The 19,188-nt window shown below is 31.2% G+C and overlaps 2 protein-coding genes across 2 annotated transcripts; both read left to right on the top strand.

Moving 5' to 3' along the window:
- The first annotated feature begins 923 nt into the window (after positions 1 to 923).
- On the top strand, positions 924 to 5,908 carry LOC134247728 (uncharacterized). Its single transcript, XM_062730083.1, has 4 exons — positions 924 to 1,081; positions 1,992 to 2,254; positions 4,496 to 4,750; positions 5,421 to 5,908. Exons 1-4 carry the CDS (start codon positions 1,005 to 1,007, stop codon positions 5,876 to 5,878), a joined length of 1,053 nt encoding a protein of 350 aa, XP_062586067.1. The 5' UTR covers positions 924 to 1,004; the 3' UTR covers positions 5,879 to 5,908.
- An 8,343-nt stretch (positions 5,909 to 14,251) lies between these two features.
- LOC134247700 (uncharacterized) lies at positions 14,252 to 18,667 on the top strand. The gene is made up of 4 exons (XM_062730032.1): positions 14,252 to 14,375; positions 15,767 to 16,020; positions 16,752 to 16,997; positions 17,797 to 18,667. Exons 1-4 carry the CDS (start codon positions 14,299 to 14,301, stop codon positions 18,216 to 18,218), a joined length of 999 nt encoding a protein of 332 aa, XP_062586016.1. The 5' UTR covers positions 14,252 to 14,298; the 3' UTR covers positions 18,219 to 18,667.
- The last annotated feature ends 521 nt before the right edge of the window (positions 18,668 to 19,188 follow it).

The following is a 19,188-nucleotide window of genomic DNA, read 5'->3' as shown; positions in this document are numbered from 1 at the left end:
TGTTTAATCAAAAAGTAAATTGTATTCAAACGCAAAAGTCTAGTCTCATCTTTTGTGATTAGAAATCTACATGAAATATATGGAGATAATGATCGAGCAGTGTTCAATCTCAATAGTCCATTAAACAATACAAATTGGAGCAGAGCAAACAAGTACCTCCAAAACATGAGAGATGGGATCAGGAGCCATGCCGCTGAAACATCCATCATGTGCACCTTGTTTTGATCGGGAAATAACGGAAAAAAACTTGTCGACAATTTAAACTTTTAGTGTGTATATAATGACCTAACAATTAATATGAAAAACATCAGTCACCATTTGACTCGATAAATTGTAGCTGCTGACAAGGTCAATGTATCGAACTTGATGATGATTTTATAGCAGCTTTTTTGTCAAAATATTCTTCTTTTAAGAAATTGTTATAAACAAAATATACAATAATTTGAAATAAAGATAGATTGATAAAAGGAGCACATTACATTAATTTTTATCGAATCTTGATTTTTAAAAGAATTGATCATTTAGATGTAAAATGCTGGTTTCTTACACTTCTTCCATTACAGAGTTTTATTACACACTGGTCAAGACAAAAACGGTCCCTGGTAAGTCTGTTCATATTGAATTTATTTTTAATGAATCTACAGAGAAATCACATTTTAATAAAATATAACTATAGATTATTGTAACGAAGTATAACTCAAATGCTTAATTATTTCAAATCTGAATACAGGCAACGTCTTGTGGTTACTACAAATTAAGTTTACTTCTTTTCGCTCTTCATTTACCTAAAAATTCATAATTTTATAATCTTTTTTTAAATGTTTTAAAAGCAAATATGACAAAGAAAACTAGATGAATTTAAATAATAGGAAATATTCTTCTGTAATATACATTAAATATACCGGTATTTATTGGCAGTCTATTACGGCAATGTATGGGCAAAGGATTATTACCTGTACTCGAGGAAAGAGACGTGGATCGATGCTCGCAATGCCTGCAGCAATATGGGTGGAAATTTAAATACTGATGTATGGAAAAAGCCTAACAAATACATTAGAACCAAAGCAATTGAAAATCAATGGTAATTTTTTGAATTTTGATATATATATATTTTTTGAAAAAGGTATACATATCATACAAAATATTACTTATTGGATCTTTAAAGATCTTTTTTTAGAAATACGACTTTAGAAGTCAAAAACCCTGAAATATAATTATTTATTTTTTAATTTAAAAAAAAATATTATTCTTGTATTTACAGACATAGATTAATTATTTTCTTGAAATAGTCATGAAAAGGGCGAAGATTACGTATAGTTATTGATCTCATAAAAACGCAAACAATACAGATATTCAAACATGTCATAATTTAGAGGTGGGATCAGGTGCCTAAAGGGAGTTTGTATCCCCTGTTGACTGGTCAAACCCACACTATGGATTAGGAAGACGGAATATTGCCTTTATTCAATTAAGTACAAAAATGAGAAGTCTAAATAATTAGAAACAAGTCGGTCAAATTACGAATCAGTGATAGGTTATATATTTATCTGAAGTTAAAGACATTCTAAGGACCACAGAATAGCCAAAAAAGAAAACCTTGAGAACTTTAAGTTTGCTGATAATAATGCATAAAATAAAACATATACTTTGTCACAAAAAAAGTCAAGAAGAGTGTAAAAAACATTTTAATGTTTATCTTGTAGACATTTTCATTAATGTAACAAATGCCATAGAAAAACTAAGAAAAAATTCTAAACATCTTAAAAATCCATCAAAAAGCTTTCAAGAAACACATAATTTATAGACAAGAAATATTATACTGCCAAATAATCAAAAGAATTTTTCATAAGGTAAATTCGAAATTGAAGAAAAAAGTAAAATTTTAAATTGAGATGAAATTCCTATGAAAATGCAAACGATTTCAAACTAGCATCTCAAGACATTTGATAAAATAACAATGAGTTTCTAAACGCAAATTTTGCTTTTTACAGGGTACCTTCAAACGACTTTTGGGTTGGAATGATAAAAGGTCCAAATAGCGATATGTGGTATCATGACAAATACGTGGAAAAATGCCAAATGCCAACTGATAATACAACATTTTCTGGACAATCTTACAGCAATCTTCAATGCGCTGCTTTCAACATGTCCATCATTTCTTCCTCCGATACGTCGAAAGTAATTTATGCTACGTCCTGTGATACACGGCTTGGCTTTGTTTGTCGCATCCAGTACGGAAAATTCCCGGAGATAGGTAAATTACGCCTCTGAATTAAATGTCTTTAAACTGAAACAGTTACTTCGTAATGGACTTTTGTGAGAAGCACTGACTTTTACAGTTGACGATTTACTTTGACATTTGAAGCTGTATCGTTCAGAATTGATAATAGATATGACAACCTTTCTAGTGGTGATAGGTACATGGTGTTCGGGGTGCTACTATGTGAAGGCCGGTAGTTGAGGTAGAGTTGTTGTCGTTTTCTTTAAACAAAGCTTATATCTGCAATGAAATTACACGTTATTTACGTTGAATTATATGTTGAGCTAAATATTTTAATTGTATAAGAGCTTCCGTACATTGTCCTACTTTAAAAGTTAGCCGTCAACTGTAATAGTGTACTTCTGAGAGGAGCGCTGATTTTCACAGTTGACGGTTTACATTTACATTAGGACGATGTTCGGAAGCTCTTTTCACCCCTACTAATGTTATTGTGATTTAAATTCAAGACACGTGGTTTAAGTTGACCTATTCAAAGATTATAGGGTAGAACCGGTTTTATAAATAGAATTGGCAGTAAACAGGAAATTGCTATAGTCTTTTTCTTTGGAAAACATGCCTTGTAAAAATGTGATTCCAGACCTTTTTGAAAGACTTTCATGAATTTCAACAGAAGTAGGGTGGCTAAAGGGGGGGGGGGGGGTAAAATTACAATGTATCATACTTTATGGCGAAAATTAGAGCTCGCTAGTGACCAATGCACTGGTAAATATATGTGTAATTTCATCCATACTGACAAACCTTTGTTTGCCTTATATGGCTATTGTTATAAATGCGCACAGAGGATCTTACCAAGAGCAACTGACCAATCGTTGAATGAATAGCAACGTTTACGACAAATACATGTTTACTTCGAACACGTGGTTCGGGTCAGTCTATGATTATGTCAGTGGAGTGCAAAATAAAAAAAAAATATTCTTATGAACAAAATACAAAGATTAGAAACTATGAAAGATTTGTTGTTAGCTAGAAAAGAAATATGTTTTAATTAATAAAATGTAGTTTGTGTCTACTTTAGAACACAAGCGCTTCAAGTGTAAGGAAAACGAGCAGCATTTCTTAAGCATTTAAATGGACAGAACTTTGCTCGTGATCACGTGGCCGGGGAATCCACCTGACAATTGTATTCACCGATAGTACAACAAAGGAATTTATAGCTTTGCAGTATGACTTTAAGAAACCTAGCCTTCCACCATTTATTTAACAAATGATTTTTTTGTCATTGTGAATATAACAAGAATAGAATTTTAAGAAATGCTTTTCATTCACTTCCTTGGTTTTCTTTTTTTTTCAAGTGTAAAATTCCTGTAGTATTCGTAGTAACCCATAATGCAATTCTCATTCAGCTGATTGGTTAGTCAAAGTCATGTTGGTGCCGCATTTGCTAATCTGACGCCAGTTTCCCATGCAAAATTTTGCCCAGAAAGAAATTTTAATTCATTACTGCAGAAAAGTGTATTATAGAGAATACTTGTTTGAGTTTGAAAGAATGTAAGAGAGATCGACTGAAGTACATTTCTACAGATATTATAGGGTAGTGAAAACTGAAACGCAACATAACTTTTCTGTTTACCATATCTCCACGTGCTAGTCACTTCCTAGCCACAGTTCCGTGAATAATTTACCCTATCTCGCTGAAGTCTCGCTAACTCTCGTCAGAGCCACTGCCAGAGCTACTCAGAACTCATCGGGCTTTAAAATTTGCTGAACACCGAAAAATAAAAGGTTCCGAACACATTAGTAGGGGTGCTTTTGCAATACAGATATTCACTTCAACATTTAATTAAACGGAAATGACGGCTTATTTCAATCTCAAAGCACATATAAGTTGCCCATGAAGAATACGACAACCACCCTGCCCTCAGTTACCGCCCTTCAAATACTGGTGCCCCAGACACCATACTTATGACCACTAGAAAGGTTTTCTTATCTATAAATTTGTACATCCTTATAAGATGCAGGTTTAAATGTCAACGTAAACCGTCAACTGTAAAAGTCAGTGCTTTTCGCAAAATCCAGTCACCGCTTCTCGTAAACGTCCATTAGGCGTACGCGTTATACATGAAGTAGGAAAGACCAAAGAACTAATAAAACCAAGATTGAAAAAAAAACCGCTTTATGAAGATAAGTAACCAAATAACATAAAACAAATAAATAATCACCGATCCATTTCCATTAAATGGTATCGAAGTGACATGCCTCTTTTTTTCATTTCAGGAGTTGAATATTACATTGGCTCAGAAATATCAAGAACAGGTATTCAAAATATGAATCAAATTGCAGAAAACTCCACCTCAAAGGAATCATGCGCCACTAAAGCATTTGATAAGACGTTCTGGTGTTTTGCTGCAACCTTTGACCCCGTTAAAGAAGAATGCGTGACTGAATGTTCTAAATACCCTCTCCTTCAGAATAATATTTCACTTGTTTCATCTTCGAACAAGACTGTTTTGCTGCGTAAGCACAGCCAAGGTATGAACTAAAGGTTACAAAGTTGACATTTTTTCACTAGATGAAGAAAAGCTACTAGAGATGTGTTTATGTAAGTACATGTTAAATTGAGAGAACATTCTGGGAGTATGCATCCTCGCAAGCCAGGGATTCTGAGTCAAAACTTTGCCGTTAAACGGCAACTGTGTTGACTCAGGACCCCGGGCTTCCGAGGATGGGAGTAATGTAGAATTCTAGTAAGTAAAATTGTAAATGTTAAAAATAGGAGATTTAAGCAGAGTAGAATTCTGTTTTGTATGATTTAATTCGGAAATATATATTTTGTTTATGATGCAAAAAATACGGGTTTTGCAGAATAAGCTTGTCTTGCTTATCTTGTTTTGCAAAACAAGGTTTGTTTGTTGTTGTTTTTTTACATTTTATAATTAAATTTTACATTGTTCTTTCCAATAAATGTTAAAAAATGTAAATCAAATTAAACATGTATAATTAAAGTTCAAATTTAGACCAAAAAAAAAATAATCAAGAGGAAAAAATCCATTCGGAAGAGACAAACATCTGAAACAGTTGTATGGAACAATTTAAGCATCACCTACCATATATAATAAAAATACAACTTCTTTAAATTTTTATTCTATTCTAAAATTAACATTAAAATCTTAAACATTTGTTAAAATTGATATTATTTTAGTGCTTGTGAATGTCAGAAAATCCAACAACAACGCTTCAGATGCTACAGATACTTTACACAATGTATGTATCGACAATCTACTGTTAAATTTCACATCAAAACAAGCCTCCAACTCAATGGAAAGAACAACGCACGTGACAACTGAATTACAAAATACATCTCAGGAAATGACGTCAGAGTGCGATTGTCTATGCTCAGAAAATCAGCAGAATATTACTGCCGAAACACTGGACAAAATCCTAAAAGAGATTAAAAGAAATCTGACTGTTATTAAAAGGAATCTTTCCTCTACTATCAGGAAAATGTCTTCTGCATCTGATGACAGAGAATTATCTGTTACCATGGGGGCCTTGGGTGTTGGTGTCATCATCACGTTTTTAACGACACTTGTCTTGAGTGACATTGTTAATTTCATGAACTGGATACAAAACTCTGCAAACGTGAAAGGCAACCATTAATTCATTAAATAATAATTTTGTTATTATTAATAAATTCCACTAGATTATTTTTGTGCAGTTCTTTTTTTAAAATACACCATCATATTTAGCCTAACTCCCTCTATTGAATAATGATATTGTACTTTCAGTTTGTTGTATTTTAAACTGCTTTATATGTTGTTTTTTTTTTTTGCAAAATACTTTGTCATTTATTTGTTGAATAAATGACCATTTCAATTTCTCAACAATTAGGTGTGTTTTCTTGTGTCAAACTGAGACACCGTAGCAGTTATCCATAAAATACATTATCGTATTTAGACTATTATTCATATCATAATTTGGGCTCAACTTATCGACATCTTCATTTGAAACGAAATTGGTTCACCGACTATCTATATCCTTGATTGTCCATCTGTCTGATTTCATCCGAAAACGTTTATTTCAATTTTTTACTTCTCCGGTAAACCATTCCTTCCACAACGCATCGTTACTTTACTTTTTATGGTTGAATGTTTAAAGTCTGATCCGGACCATAAATGAAGAGCAAACTCCAGTCAAAATTTATATTTTTAATATCTTAATAACAGATGAAAAAGTTGTAATTTTGTATACTTATTAAATAAACATATATGATAAGATTTTTTTCTTCAAATTCTTAAAATTATTTCATAAATATGACACAACCCTTTTATCAGTTCTATAGTTATAGATCAATCCTATTAAAAAGGAAAATTTGGAAAAATAGTTATTATTTCTTTGCATTGAAAAGTTTAAAAAAAAAACACTGGATCTCTAAATCAATTCGTAACTTCAAATATAGTTGTGCGTTAACATTTGAATGTATTTTTTTCCTCTGCAACCACTGAACCAATTTCAACCAAATTTGACATAAAGCATCAATGCGCGTAGCGCATTGATTAAAAAGTTTTCCGTCCAAATTTTTCTTTGATACATCGATCAAAGGAAAAAAATATTACAATCATTTCTTATCATTTAATTTTTGATTTTAAATTAATAAAATGAAACTTTCTTTCACTTTTCTATTAAATTTACGCATCAAAAACAGTGCGCACGAATTCATCACAACAACGTTAACGTTGCTGAAATTCAAAAGGGCTCAAACGAAGAAACGTTCTCAAATATTATCGTGTCATTACCAACATTCTCTGAAATAATTTATAGTTCTTTAACACAAAAAAACTTACCTGTTGTGTTATCCCAATGGGTATATTTTCCACGGTAAGTTATCTAAGTTCGTAAATGTCAGGGTAAGCTACTCAAATATCCTAACAATTCTAACGTTAGGTCACAGGAATTTTGGATTTCATTTGCACATCTTTTCAACTGAATTTCAAACCGAACATATAAATAAGTATCACAACCTGTCAATGCTGTAAAGCTTGAAAGAGTCTGCTTCCGACTGTTTAAGATAAAAAAGAATTCCGTCCTCATTCAGGCAGTGTGGTTTTTCTCGATCATTCGTTTCCCAAGATTGTTCAAACAGGTTTGGCCTAACGGTTTTCCCGCTTTTTAATAGCATAAAAAAAACATTTCTTCAGAATTCTGTTGTTCATACCAGATATCTCAAAGCCGAACATTTAACAAAAGTATGTCGATTTCTTTCCTTCTTTCCCAAAACTGTATTGTTGTTATGCAGACGATTTGATTTGTTTAGCAAAGGGGGATAATTCAAAACGAAACGAAAGTAGAAGTCAGGAACGTAACGGACAGGTTTCGAAATTCAGGAAAATATTTATTTATTTAATTAAAGGTATTTAATTATTCCTTCAAAAAGTAATCTGGAAGGGGGAATATACACGTAAAGACTGCCAAAGTAGTTCCGGCTGCTTAGTGCAAGCGAACTCTAGATTTTATTGATGCAGTTATCAAAACAATTTTTTATCCAATCAGAATCAAGTATTTTATAAAAATTAAATGATTTGAGAAACAAAAGGCGCAAAATATTTTTAAAACGTCTTTTTCGAAATTAAGAGCTGGCAGGATGACAATAAGCCAAATTTAAATGGAAGCTTCGGCATAGAGTTTAGATTCTAATAATCATAGTTCAGGAAGGTATCGTGGGATGCCCACGTGAGATCCAAGTTTTTCTTTGTACATATCAGCCGTAGGTAAACTCCTTGATATCATCGTATGTCCAAATTTGAAAGAAGTCAAATTTTATGATTGGTTGTTAATCGACGAAATCGCATATCTAACGACGATATTTTAGCTAGTTTACCCATGAGTTATGAGTAAAAGAAGACAACATCCTGCGTATCTAATGATGCAGGGAAAGAAGACAAAAAAAGCTGTAAGTTATATAAGGTTATTGTTTTTTAATACTATGTTAAAAAGAACGATTTGTATGTGGTAAAGTTAGTTTGGAAATAACTTTATTTGAGAAACAAGCTATCAAAAGCATAAATCATCAGAGCCTAGGATAGGGTCTCAAAAGATTTTAACGTATTGTGGAAGAAAATTTGACAAAATGTTAAACCCTTTAGCTATTTAATCGGAAAACAATGTAACTCGTAAATTGACTTACCTGGTCCTTGGTCATTTGCAAAATCATTTTGTTAAAACACATTCTGATTGCACATACAAGTACTCTGAAGTTGACATCAAAATGATGCTTGAGTGTCTGATTGACAATATCTATGTGGTTTTCGGAGACCTGGTCTTCCAACAATTTATTGGAATTCCCATGGGTACCAATTGCACTCCGTTATTAGCCGACATATTTTTGTATTTATATGAAGCAGAATTTGTGCAAAATCTTATGCGTGAAATTTAAAAAAAGAAAACACTTGCTGTGGCCTTCAACTCGACATTTAGATACTAGTACATCGACGACGTATTGTCAATTAACAATGATAATTTCCATTCCTATGTCGATATTTTTTAATTAGAGAGATATATTCCTGTTTTGATATATTTCCTTGTAAATCTTAATAGATATCTCTTAAGATTTTGAAATAGAAATATCTCTTATTCCCCCCATTATTAAGAAAATATCTCTTTAATAGATCATCAACAATAAATGTTCTCCCCTACTGAATTGACAACAAGGTCATGAACATGCAGAGACTACCAGACCATAATCATTTGATCGAAGCGACAAAAGATTATTTAACTGACTTCAAGTTAATGTGATTCTCATTTTAAATAAGTTTTTAAATGTGGAATGCTTCAGTGAAAAGTTTGCATCATCGACTAAAGTAGACAATTAATGACCAGGTCAGACCTATAAATAATATTTACAATCATAAGATGACTATTTGATATATTTGTTTTTACCACAGATACAATAATATGTTTAGCTTAGTTCTGGCTATAAAGCTTATCATGTGTTAATACTCCAAACAGAATGTTTTTTCTCTTAAAAAGGAAATATTAATTAATTAGCTTAAAAGAAATTTCAATGTGAATTATATATACTTTTTTCAGAATAGTAAGCTTATAAAAGACATATATTTTCAACTAGAGGTGTAGTTTTACTAAATTATATATTATATATTTTTAGCTAGTAAACATTTCAATGTTAGTTGTAGCAATCTAAATAATATTCCAATGTGTTTATGTACCCTTTTTAAAAAGAGCTAGGTCAGTTTGATTTTATTTGTATATATAATGTATAACCTATTTAAACTTTTTTCCAGAGTTAACATACATTGAATATAGAAGATTAACTTCATTTGGACACAAAATGTGTTGAACTTATGCATTAATGGGTGCATATCATTTTACAATTGTTCATTTCTTTGCTTATCGTTTTGAATATAATTTGTATTTGTATTGTGCCTGTCAATTAACTTACTGAAATGTTAATGAGGATGCTCATGTTAGAAGCTGTATTTAAAATCAAAAATTCAGTTTTGCATGGGATAGATTAGAAATATTGACAAAAATCTTGAGATGCCTAAAAGCTTCTCTTTTTAAATAATGAATAATTCTATCGCTTAAATGCATTATAGGTTGATTTACTAGCCCTCTAAATGCAATTGCTAAAACACTTACACCGATCTATAAACCATTACCGAGATCCTTTTAAGCTATGGTTGTAAGCTATAGAAATGTATTTTATGGTTTCTTTTAACTTCAGGATTAGAAATTTGAGCTAAACATTGTACATTCGTATTAATTACACAATTTCGCTCCCATCTTCCAGTACCTTCCTTTGAGTTTGATTTATAATCTGATGCTGAAGTAAATCTTTCACAGTTGTGCTATTTGATGATACTTTGTTGTGAATCAATTGTTATGTCATCAACAGAAATAATTGAAAACCCAGGGATATTCTGTGATTAAACGACCATGCCAGCAAATACAATCTATCATTTAGTCAAATGCCGACTGAGTGCTTCATATTTATTGTTAGACCATTACTTAAACGCTGAATTGTCAACAGATTTTCCGTTATTTCCTAATCATGACAAGGATCACATAACGGATGTGACTGATCAGCAGGGAATGCTCACTCCCCAATGACACCTGATCGAACATCTGATGTTTTAGAGGTCCGTGATTGCTTGACTGTAATTTCTGTTGTTTAATGGACTTCTCGGCTTGGATACTCCATATTTGATTCAATTGGCATCTTCTCTGCTTCTGGACATCTATAAGGCAAGTTGTAATAAACAAAGATATCTGTATAAGATTTTTGAATTCTGGACCACTTGATCAAGTGTTCCGGTGCTGCGTATGGTTTTAAATTAGAAAAGGTATTACAATTTGCTTTTCACAACATTGTAGGTAAGGTAATTGAATAAAAGAATCATACAAATATATGAAGCAAAAATATAAATTAATAATTTTGATGACCAAAAAGAGGTCAATATGAAAGGAAATGAGATAGGTTTGCTAATAGTGCTTAAGCATTATTTATTTTATATTTACCGGTTTATTTCACTTGTATATTTTTTACAAGGTCTTCCCCTGGGTACCATTAATGTTAACCCTTTAACTTTATAGTTTGACCCACTTTTAAGAAACTCGAATCTTCATCATAACTGTTAAAAAAGATTAGTACTTGGGCTTTACTATTTCGGATATATATTCACTGACTCTGGTCCTTTGTTTGGGCAACCACATTTTTGATCTATTGACCTTGGACTTACATTTGAGAAACTTCAACCCTTGGCACGATATAGGGACATCAGTGTTTTACAAATTCATCTTTTTTTCTTCTGCAATTTCCTGTGCAAAAATGCAAATTAAAAAAATTAACTCTAATACCAAACGAAGTTTTTGAAAACAAAAACAGCACTCAATTCAGGATGAATATCAGCCAGGTATTCATTTTGGAACTTTATCATCAAAATCCACATTTATTTGAAAAATTGTCGTTGTGTTGATTTTTGTCGTCATTTATCAAAATTTGATAGAATAAAAACAGCCTACAGTGAATACACAAATTTATTCAAGCTTTATAAAAATTGCAGAATCAATTAGATTTGTATTATTGCCTTTATTGATTTACAAATAAACAAAGACATTATATGCACACACTGAAAAAATTGTATCAAAATGTTTTATCAATTATAGCCAATACTTCTAACGTAAAATTAAGTGGAATAGATTTTTTCTATGTTGTAAATGTATAAAAAATTGTATCTGCCCAAATCCTTCATTAAAATTCGATCGGTAAAATGCTGGAATGCAGTTTGTACTACAGTATAAAATTCAATAAAGCAAATCCATTGCAGACCAAAGAGATGCAATAGAACTATGAACAACATAACCAGGCAACGTTTTATAACTTAAACCGTAAGTACAATTCTGAGTATCTTAATAATTTTGTTTTAACGTTTAAGTGAGGGCTTTGAAAAACATTACGTTTAAAAAGTTAATAATTCTTTGAAGAATATATACGTTTTCATTCATTTCGAAATGATTCATTTCATGATTCTAATTTTTATGCTTCCGTTATTGAAGATCCGAGGATTTATAATTTTGCCTTTCCCGTTCGTCTAAAAGTTTAATTCACTTTTAAAAAAATTTTACCTGGGTCTAAACTTTTGAACAGTTAGTACAAGGGATTTCATATTTTACAAGTGTATTCTTTATGATAAGACCTGCCTCCTGATACCAACAATTTTGAACTTTTGACCTTGACCTTGGAATTCGACTCACATTTGAAAAGCTTCAACCTTCGCCAAAAGCTGCCATACGGGGGCATTAGTGTTTCACGAACGCATCTTGATTTTTTTTTGTGTGCATGCAAATGATTTCTCAATTTATACATTATTGATATTACATTAGATCTACTAATGAAGCAACGTTTCAGTTTCCGAGCTAATTATTAATCCAAACCAGATAATTTGACTTGCGTTCGACTGTGTGTATGGTTGTGACAAAATAGAAATATAAGATAGAATTCAGATATACTATAAGAATGCTTCAGGATATATTTTTGGAAAATGGTTTTTGCCAAACATATTTTTTTTGCTCGATGCATTTGGCAATTGTAATTATTTTTCAATGTCCACTGTGTGACAGACCTCTTTACTATTATTATCATGCGTTGATTTTGTATAAGATTCAAAAGTTTATGAATATATGATTTTTGTCTCTTTTTCTTGAGTAGTCTTTGCATTTTTGCAATTATAGAAATCTGTAGTATGCTAAATTTGTGTCTCGTAAAAATATTAACAATGCTATCCTGTATTAAAAGAATTTTTTCATAAATGTAAAATTCTTTGATTTTCTTTTAAGGTTTTTTCAATGTATTAATATTTTTCTTAATTTTTTTTTTACAGATGTGTACGAATCCTGATGAAGAAAAGTAATGTTGTCAAAGATAATATTTGGAAATTTATTTAGGATTATATTTCTATTACCTTATTTTCATAATGGTTTGTATTTTTAGAAAAATATGTATAATAATAATAATAATAATAATAATAATAATAATAATACTTTATTTAGAGAAGGTAACCCGATTAGTGCGAGCACTAGTCTTCCTCGGGGCCTTCTTTAAAACACATATACAATGCATATATACAATAAATAGAATTACAATTATGAGACAATAAAAATCAAGTGTATGTTACAAAGTAATAAAACATCAACATTTCAATATATATAGAGAGAAGAACAAAAAATCATATAGAATCATTGCGTTTCATCAGCAGAAAATTTTCAACATTTCTTTTAAATATTGCCAGGGATTGGGACTTCCTGATATTAATTGGTAACTCATTCCAGATAATAACCCCTGAATATTATAAAGAATTTTTAAATAAGTTAGTTTTAAATTTTGGTAATCTAAGTTCTGAATTTGTTTCTGAGCGTAACGTGTATGATCCAGAACTTTGAAATTCAAAAAGATTATGCATATAATCGGGAAACATACTATTAAATATTTTGAACATTAGAATGCTTTTCTGTAAATATAAAAGTTCATAAACAGTTAGCCAACCTAAAGTGTTAAATAAAGGCATTGAAGGTGTATCAAATTTTTCATTTAAAATAATCCTAGCTGCTCGTTTTTGTAATCTGTAGATTCTATCCATATGCGTTTGAGGACAATTGCCCCAAATGGATAGACAATATAAAATTGATGGTAGAATAAAAGCATTATAAAATAGTTTTCTAGTATGCATTGGAAGAAACCTTTTAATTTTTCGTAAAGTAAATAATTTGTATGTAAGAGTTTTGCAAACTGCATCTACATGACAAGTATATTGAAGATTATGATCAATGTGAACACCTAATAATTTTTGCATCTCTACGTTTTCTAGGGGCTGGCCGGAAAGTTGCAGATGAAAATTAACGTTTTCTAATTTAGCTTTCTTTTGTTCTGTTCCCATTAACATACATTTTGTTTTATCAGTATTTATAATCATCTGATTGTTACTTGCACACCTTTAATTCTTATCAATCGCTTAAAAATATGTGACTTGCATTGTTATATGATTATAAAAAGTTTTTATAATTAAAAAGTTTTTTTTTTATAATTAAAATATTTAATTAAAATCATTATATGTACCTTTTACTTATAAAGTCTATCTCTATAATTTTATACCTATCTGAATTACTGTTGCTAAATTTTAGCCCGTTATTTTGGATGGAGCATCGAAATAATAAAACCCGGTAAGATTTTGTCTGCTAACATTAGAGCCAATTTTTAAATTATAAATCAAATCATTCAAAAGATAAAGAATTTGCGAAAAAAAACCTACCAGGTGGATAAGTTTCACAATTAATTTTTTTTTCTTCAAGCATATTCTCTTGACTATATACCTTGACGTTAGGTTGTATTAAAATCGGCAAATATATTTTTGCTTGTAGAACAATGTTATTCACTTTTGGATAAATCTTAATATATTTTTTTTTACTAAAAATGTCTTTCAGCTTACATGGGTATCTATTGGATGAAAGATTACGTCTTGTTTACGGAGCGTAAAACATGGTTGGAAGCTCAACATGTTTGCAATTCCATGGGGTACTCACTGCAGTATAATCAATGGAACGCTATTAATTGGTATATAAAGACATTTGCTGTCAGGCAAAGCTGGTAAGCTGTACATTTGGTTTATTTCAAAATACCAAAACTAATCAATTCGATTAGAAAAAATTAATATTTAGAAAAATGACTTCGAAAGATGCATACAATGTTAATTCGTATTTTTCATATCCACAGTATACCATTTACGTCAATTTCTCAATTAATTCTTAATAAGCAAGTATAGGCATAAATATAAGTAAGCAAGTACACAACAACTAAATCAAAGATATATATCAACAACAAAAAAGAATTCGTCTTTCAATTTAAAATATTACTTTATAATTGTGATTCGAAAAGAAACCTTGAAGAATATCTGTATAGTAAAGTCGATTATCAATATGACGTTTAAACAAACAAGGCTAACTTTTATTCACCCAGGTTTAAATTCAATTGAAACAAAATGCATAAATATTTTTCATATTTATTTAAGTATCATTTGTAATTATAATCGATAGGACATTTAATAAATACAAATTGGCATAGACTGCATGCAACGTAGTGTTTCAATTGATAAAATATCCTCTTCTCTTTAGAATATAACGAGAAAAGCACCTTTACTAAATAAACATTTTCAGTACACGTTTGGTACGATTACCACTTAATTGCTGTTTACAGCTTTTGAAAAAACCCACATGGACAGCTACTGTTTTTGCTTTCCATAAATTGCTTCATCAAATTGTATATTATTTTAGGAGAATATTACAAGCGTACTAGTTTATATTTTGTGGAGATGAGAAGATAACAAATAGAAATCAAGTTCAATAGAAATCAAGTTTAATAATAAAGATTGTAAGCAGAGCAAATATGGACATCTTAAAACAAAGGTGGGACCAGGTGTCATTTAGGGCTGAGAATTCCCTGCCGATCGTCACACTTTGAGAAAAATCCATCTAAAACTAATTGTGCTTTCAAAATGATCTTCATATGGATGTATAAATTTTGCAAAGTGTTGACTTTTAATAATAGAAACTGTTTTCCATGTGGCATTCTTTGTTTGTTAACAAAGTCGTCATTACTTTTTTAAACACTACCCCCTTAAATCAATTATGCCATTATTTACACACCAAGTTGTCCACGGATCTTTCCGTTTTTTCCCGAACATGACAAGGAGTACACAACTGGAGTGACCGATTGGCAGTGGATGCTCACCTCTCAATGGAACCTGATCCCACCTCTGATTTTTTGGAGGTCCCTGTTTAGCCTCTATTTTGTCATGTTTTATGGACTTTTGAGCTTGAATACTCTTCGTTATTACCACATACCGTTTTTCATTCTAGAGACTCATCCAAAATCTAATTGACATGGACCTTACTAGACTGTTAAGTATAAGACAATAATATATCGTTACATATCTATGAGTGTTGTGTATTGAGATGAAGTCAGAAAAATCTATTTCACAGGTCAATAACTGAGGATATATGGCTCGGAATCATAAAAAATCAGAACAGTGACAAATGGCTTGAAGTTAGAGAAGGAAACAGGTGTTTGGAAAAAAATGGAGCATTCTCAAAACAGAATCACCTTGATAGACAGTGTGCTGTTTTAAATATGTCCGCGGACTCACACTCTGATAATCTTCTAATATATGCCTCACCTTGTGATGGTCAAAACTTTGGATTCGTATGCGAAGTAAAATATGGAAGTCTACCTAAAGGTAAATACTTAATTATTGGTCGCCTGCGTGGGACTGTGATAAAAAGTCGCGTTTTAAAGAGTTGATCCTTATGTCGAGAGTTCTAATCCAAGTGCGGGACTCGTAGACCGGTCCTTCGGATAATTAAGAAATGAATTCAATTTTTAAAGATTCATGAGGTTATGAACTACGACGCTTCACGCCGGCATATTTATCATGAAGCGCGTTATTTCACAACTGTTCATCATTTTTTTCATATCACAATTTTATCCCGTAAGTTTTCCATTCAACACAAATATTAAGATAATACATGCCTTTTTAAACTTATTTTCCTCTCTTTTCATTTACTTAATAAATGGGGTCCTAAGGATGAATGAATTAAGTCTAATTTGGGTTTTTTTTTAAATTAACACATACAGTAACATCTAAAATAATCTTTGTTTTAAAATTTGAATTAATATAATATCAATTTTTTTAAATGGGTAGGGGTATTTTCAAACAGCCAAAAATAAATCAATATGTAATTGAAAGACCTTTTAATTACTAATTTTGAAATTGTCTCAAAATCTCCAACACCAGTAAGTTTGACATCTGGGTATTTCACCGTTTCAAGATTGTGTATAGTGATTATTTTTTCACACTTGTCATTATTCCATTCTTAAATATGAGAAATATAATAATAGAAATTATATATGATAAAAATTGAGAAATCAAACTTTTCAAAATTAGTGGTTAAGTTATTCTTGTTTTAGATGTCGAGTTTTACCCCATGTCAAAGGTTCTTGACGAAGGCATCGTTAGAGAGCACTGGAATCTTTCATCAGAAATAGATTGCGCCATCAAAGCTTTTTCAAAATTCGAATGTTATGCTGCCACTTACTTTCCGGAGGAAGGATATTGTTTGGCTGAATGCTCAGAGTTGCATACTATTCCTATCACTGTCTCTCTTGTCAATTCTTCGCAGAACTCCACGGTGCTCCTGCGTGCCCACACAAAGGGTAATAATTTAATTTTTTGATGTATATACAATATTTTTAAATTATAAAAGTATGCTTAAAATTACATATTTTGAGGGGTCAAATTTTCATGGTTTGATGAAAAATATTTTGCTTCATTGAGATTTGATTTCGTGGTTGAAGAATTAATCACCAGTAATATATGTGAAAAAATGCATTTCGTGGTGGATATTCATTCGTGGGTCTCTTCATACCTTGTAAACGCCAAAAATTAAACCCTACGAAAACTAGTAATTTCACAGTACTTACATTTTGAACTGTCGCTCGCATGGCACAATGAATAGCAGGTTTGCTTTAAAGTTGCAAAGTAAGGAGTTGATCTTACATCACAAGTTCGAATCCCTCTTCGGGACCAACAGAAGGTCCCATGCTAGTTTTCTACGATAAAAAAATGAAGATAACGAGCATTCATAGATCTCAAAAAAGCAAAGATAAAACGAACACAACATAAATTACTGAACATTCTTGAGGTAGGATCAGCTGCCCAGAAGGAGTCAGCATCCGCTGTGAATAGGTAACCCCTCGTGTTAACCCACACATTTATCAGAGGACGAAGAATTCTGTAGTCAAAATCTAGGATAAAAGCGAGACCTAACGATTGGTGTGTAGCACGTCGTAAAATACGACCTTATGTTGGAAAGCAAGATCACTGTCACGACAACAAAATATACAAAATGCTGGCTGTCCTAGTGATTCGACTCGAAAGATACACAAGTATTGAATTTAAATCTGCATTTCTTTTTTAAAGATTTAACTTTGTAACAATTTGTATACGTTGTAGTTTTTATCAACCACACAGAGTCACAATTACCTCCAAGTACGCAACAGTATCCATGCGCTTTAGAGACCTCCACGGACACCACGACTTATTTTTACCAAGTTTCAAACAGTACTACAACAGATTACATGCTTACCGATGCAACCACAAAGGCTCGGTACAATTGTTCCTGCATCTGTCCAACAAATTCAATGAATATTTCCGATGAAATGTTAAATCAAAAGGTGGCAGATATCAGGAAAAAACTGACCGTTAATAAGACGTCTCTATCATCGACAACACGAAAGAAAACATCTGCACCGGATAATAGACAGACCTCTGTAGCCATGGGTACGGTTGGTATCTGCGTCATTACTATGGTGATTACTTCACTTGTCGTCTCTGACTTCGGATATATTTTGGCATGGATTAAATGTACATCTTAATTTTTATGCGCTGAAATGCATGCATCGTTATAATTGATTTTCTAGTGATTGTGAATGTGTGGCTGTTATAATGTAGCAACTTTTAAGAAATTTTAGAAATTAATTAAGAACAATTTTTAATGTGCTCAAAATGAGTGTTTACACCCCGTCTCTCAATTTTAATGCATATTTATATGCATACTTTGAAAAATGTTAGTGCACTAAATGAATATAAGAGTGGCTCACAATTACAGAATCTTGGACTAGCTGGAATCATTCGACAATCGTGTATCAACGTAAATCTCTTCAAGTGACAATCATAAGATTTTTGCACAGTTTTATTGGTGTTCATGAAAGAATGGTAAATTAAGACTGAATTATGCTACATGTAGCTGTAAATATGTGGCGAGAAAATTCGTTTAAAGGGATATTTTTATAAGATACTTTTAATGTATGGAAGAATTGTAATTTATAATTAGGGAGAAAAAATATTTTATTTTAGATATTGTCATTCATTAAAATTGAGACTTTCTGTCAATTTAAAGCAGAACAACTCTGAAGAAAAAAGTCAAAATTGTATTATTTTGACAATTGTTCTTTCAAGTAGGTACTATAATTAGGTAAAAAAAAAATAATGATGAAAATGTTGAATTTTTCTACTTCTAGATTTTATATGTATTCTTTAAGAAATTGGTTAAGAAAGGTTTATTCTACTGATAGAGCTTCTGAGTTTGAAATGAAATTTTCAGATATTGTAAATTGGATTTGATTTTGAAATTTTCACATGAAATGCCGAAAGGAAATTCCTTTTGAAAATAATTTAGAAAAATAATGATTTGCAATTTAATTTAGTGGATACATTAAAAAGATAATTGTAAAGATGAAGAACATTCATGATGGTTGCTCTACTCTACTTTCTGTGACTAGATTCCGGTATTCCTTACAGTATCAATACTTTTTCGTAGCGTCTAATATATATTAATTACAGGCT

Source organism: Saccostrea cucullata, unplaced genomic scaffold (genome assembly GCF_032062105.1).
Source record: "Saccostrea cucullata isolate Sc308-1 unplaced genomic scaffold, CSIRO_AGI_Scuc_v1 ctg64, whole genome shotgun sequence".
NCBI classification, from domain to species: domain Eukaryota; kingdom Metazoa; phylum Mollusca; class Bivalvia; order Ostreida; family Ostreidae; genus Saccostrea; species Saccostrea cuccullata.
The sequence above is the reverse complement of the archived record's forward strand: the minus strand, read 5'-3'. Positions and strand labels throughout refer to the sequence as shown.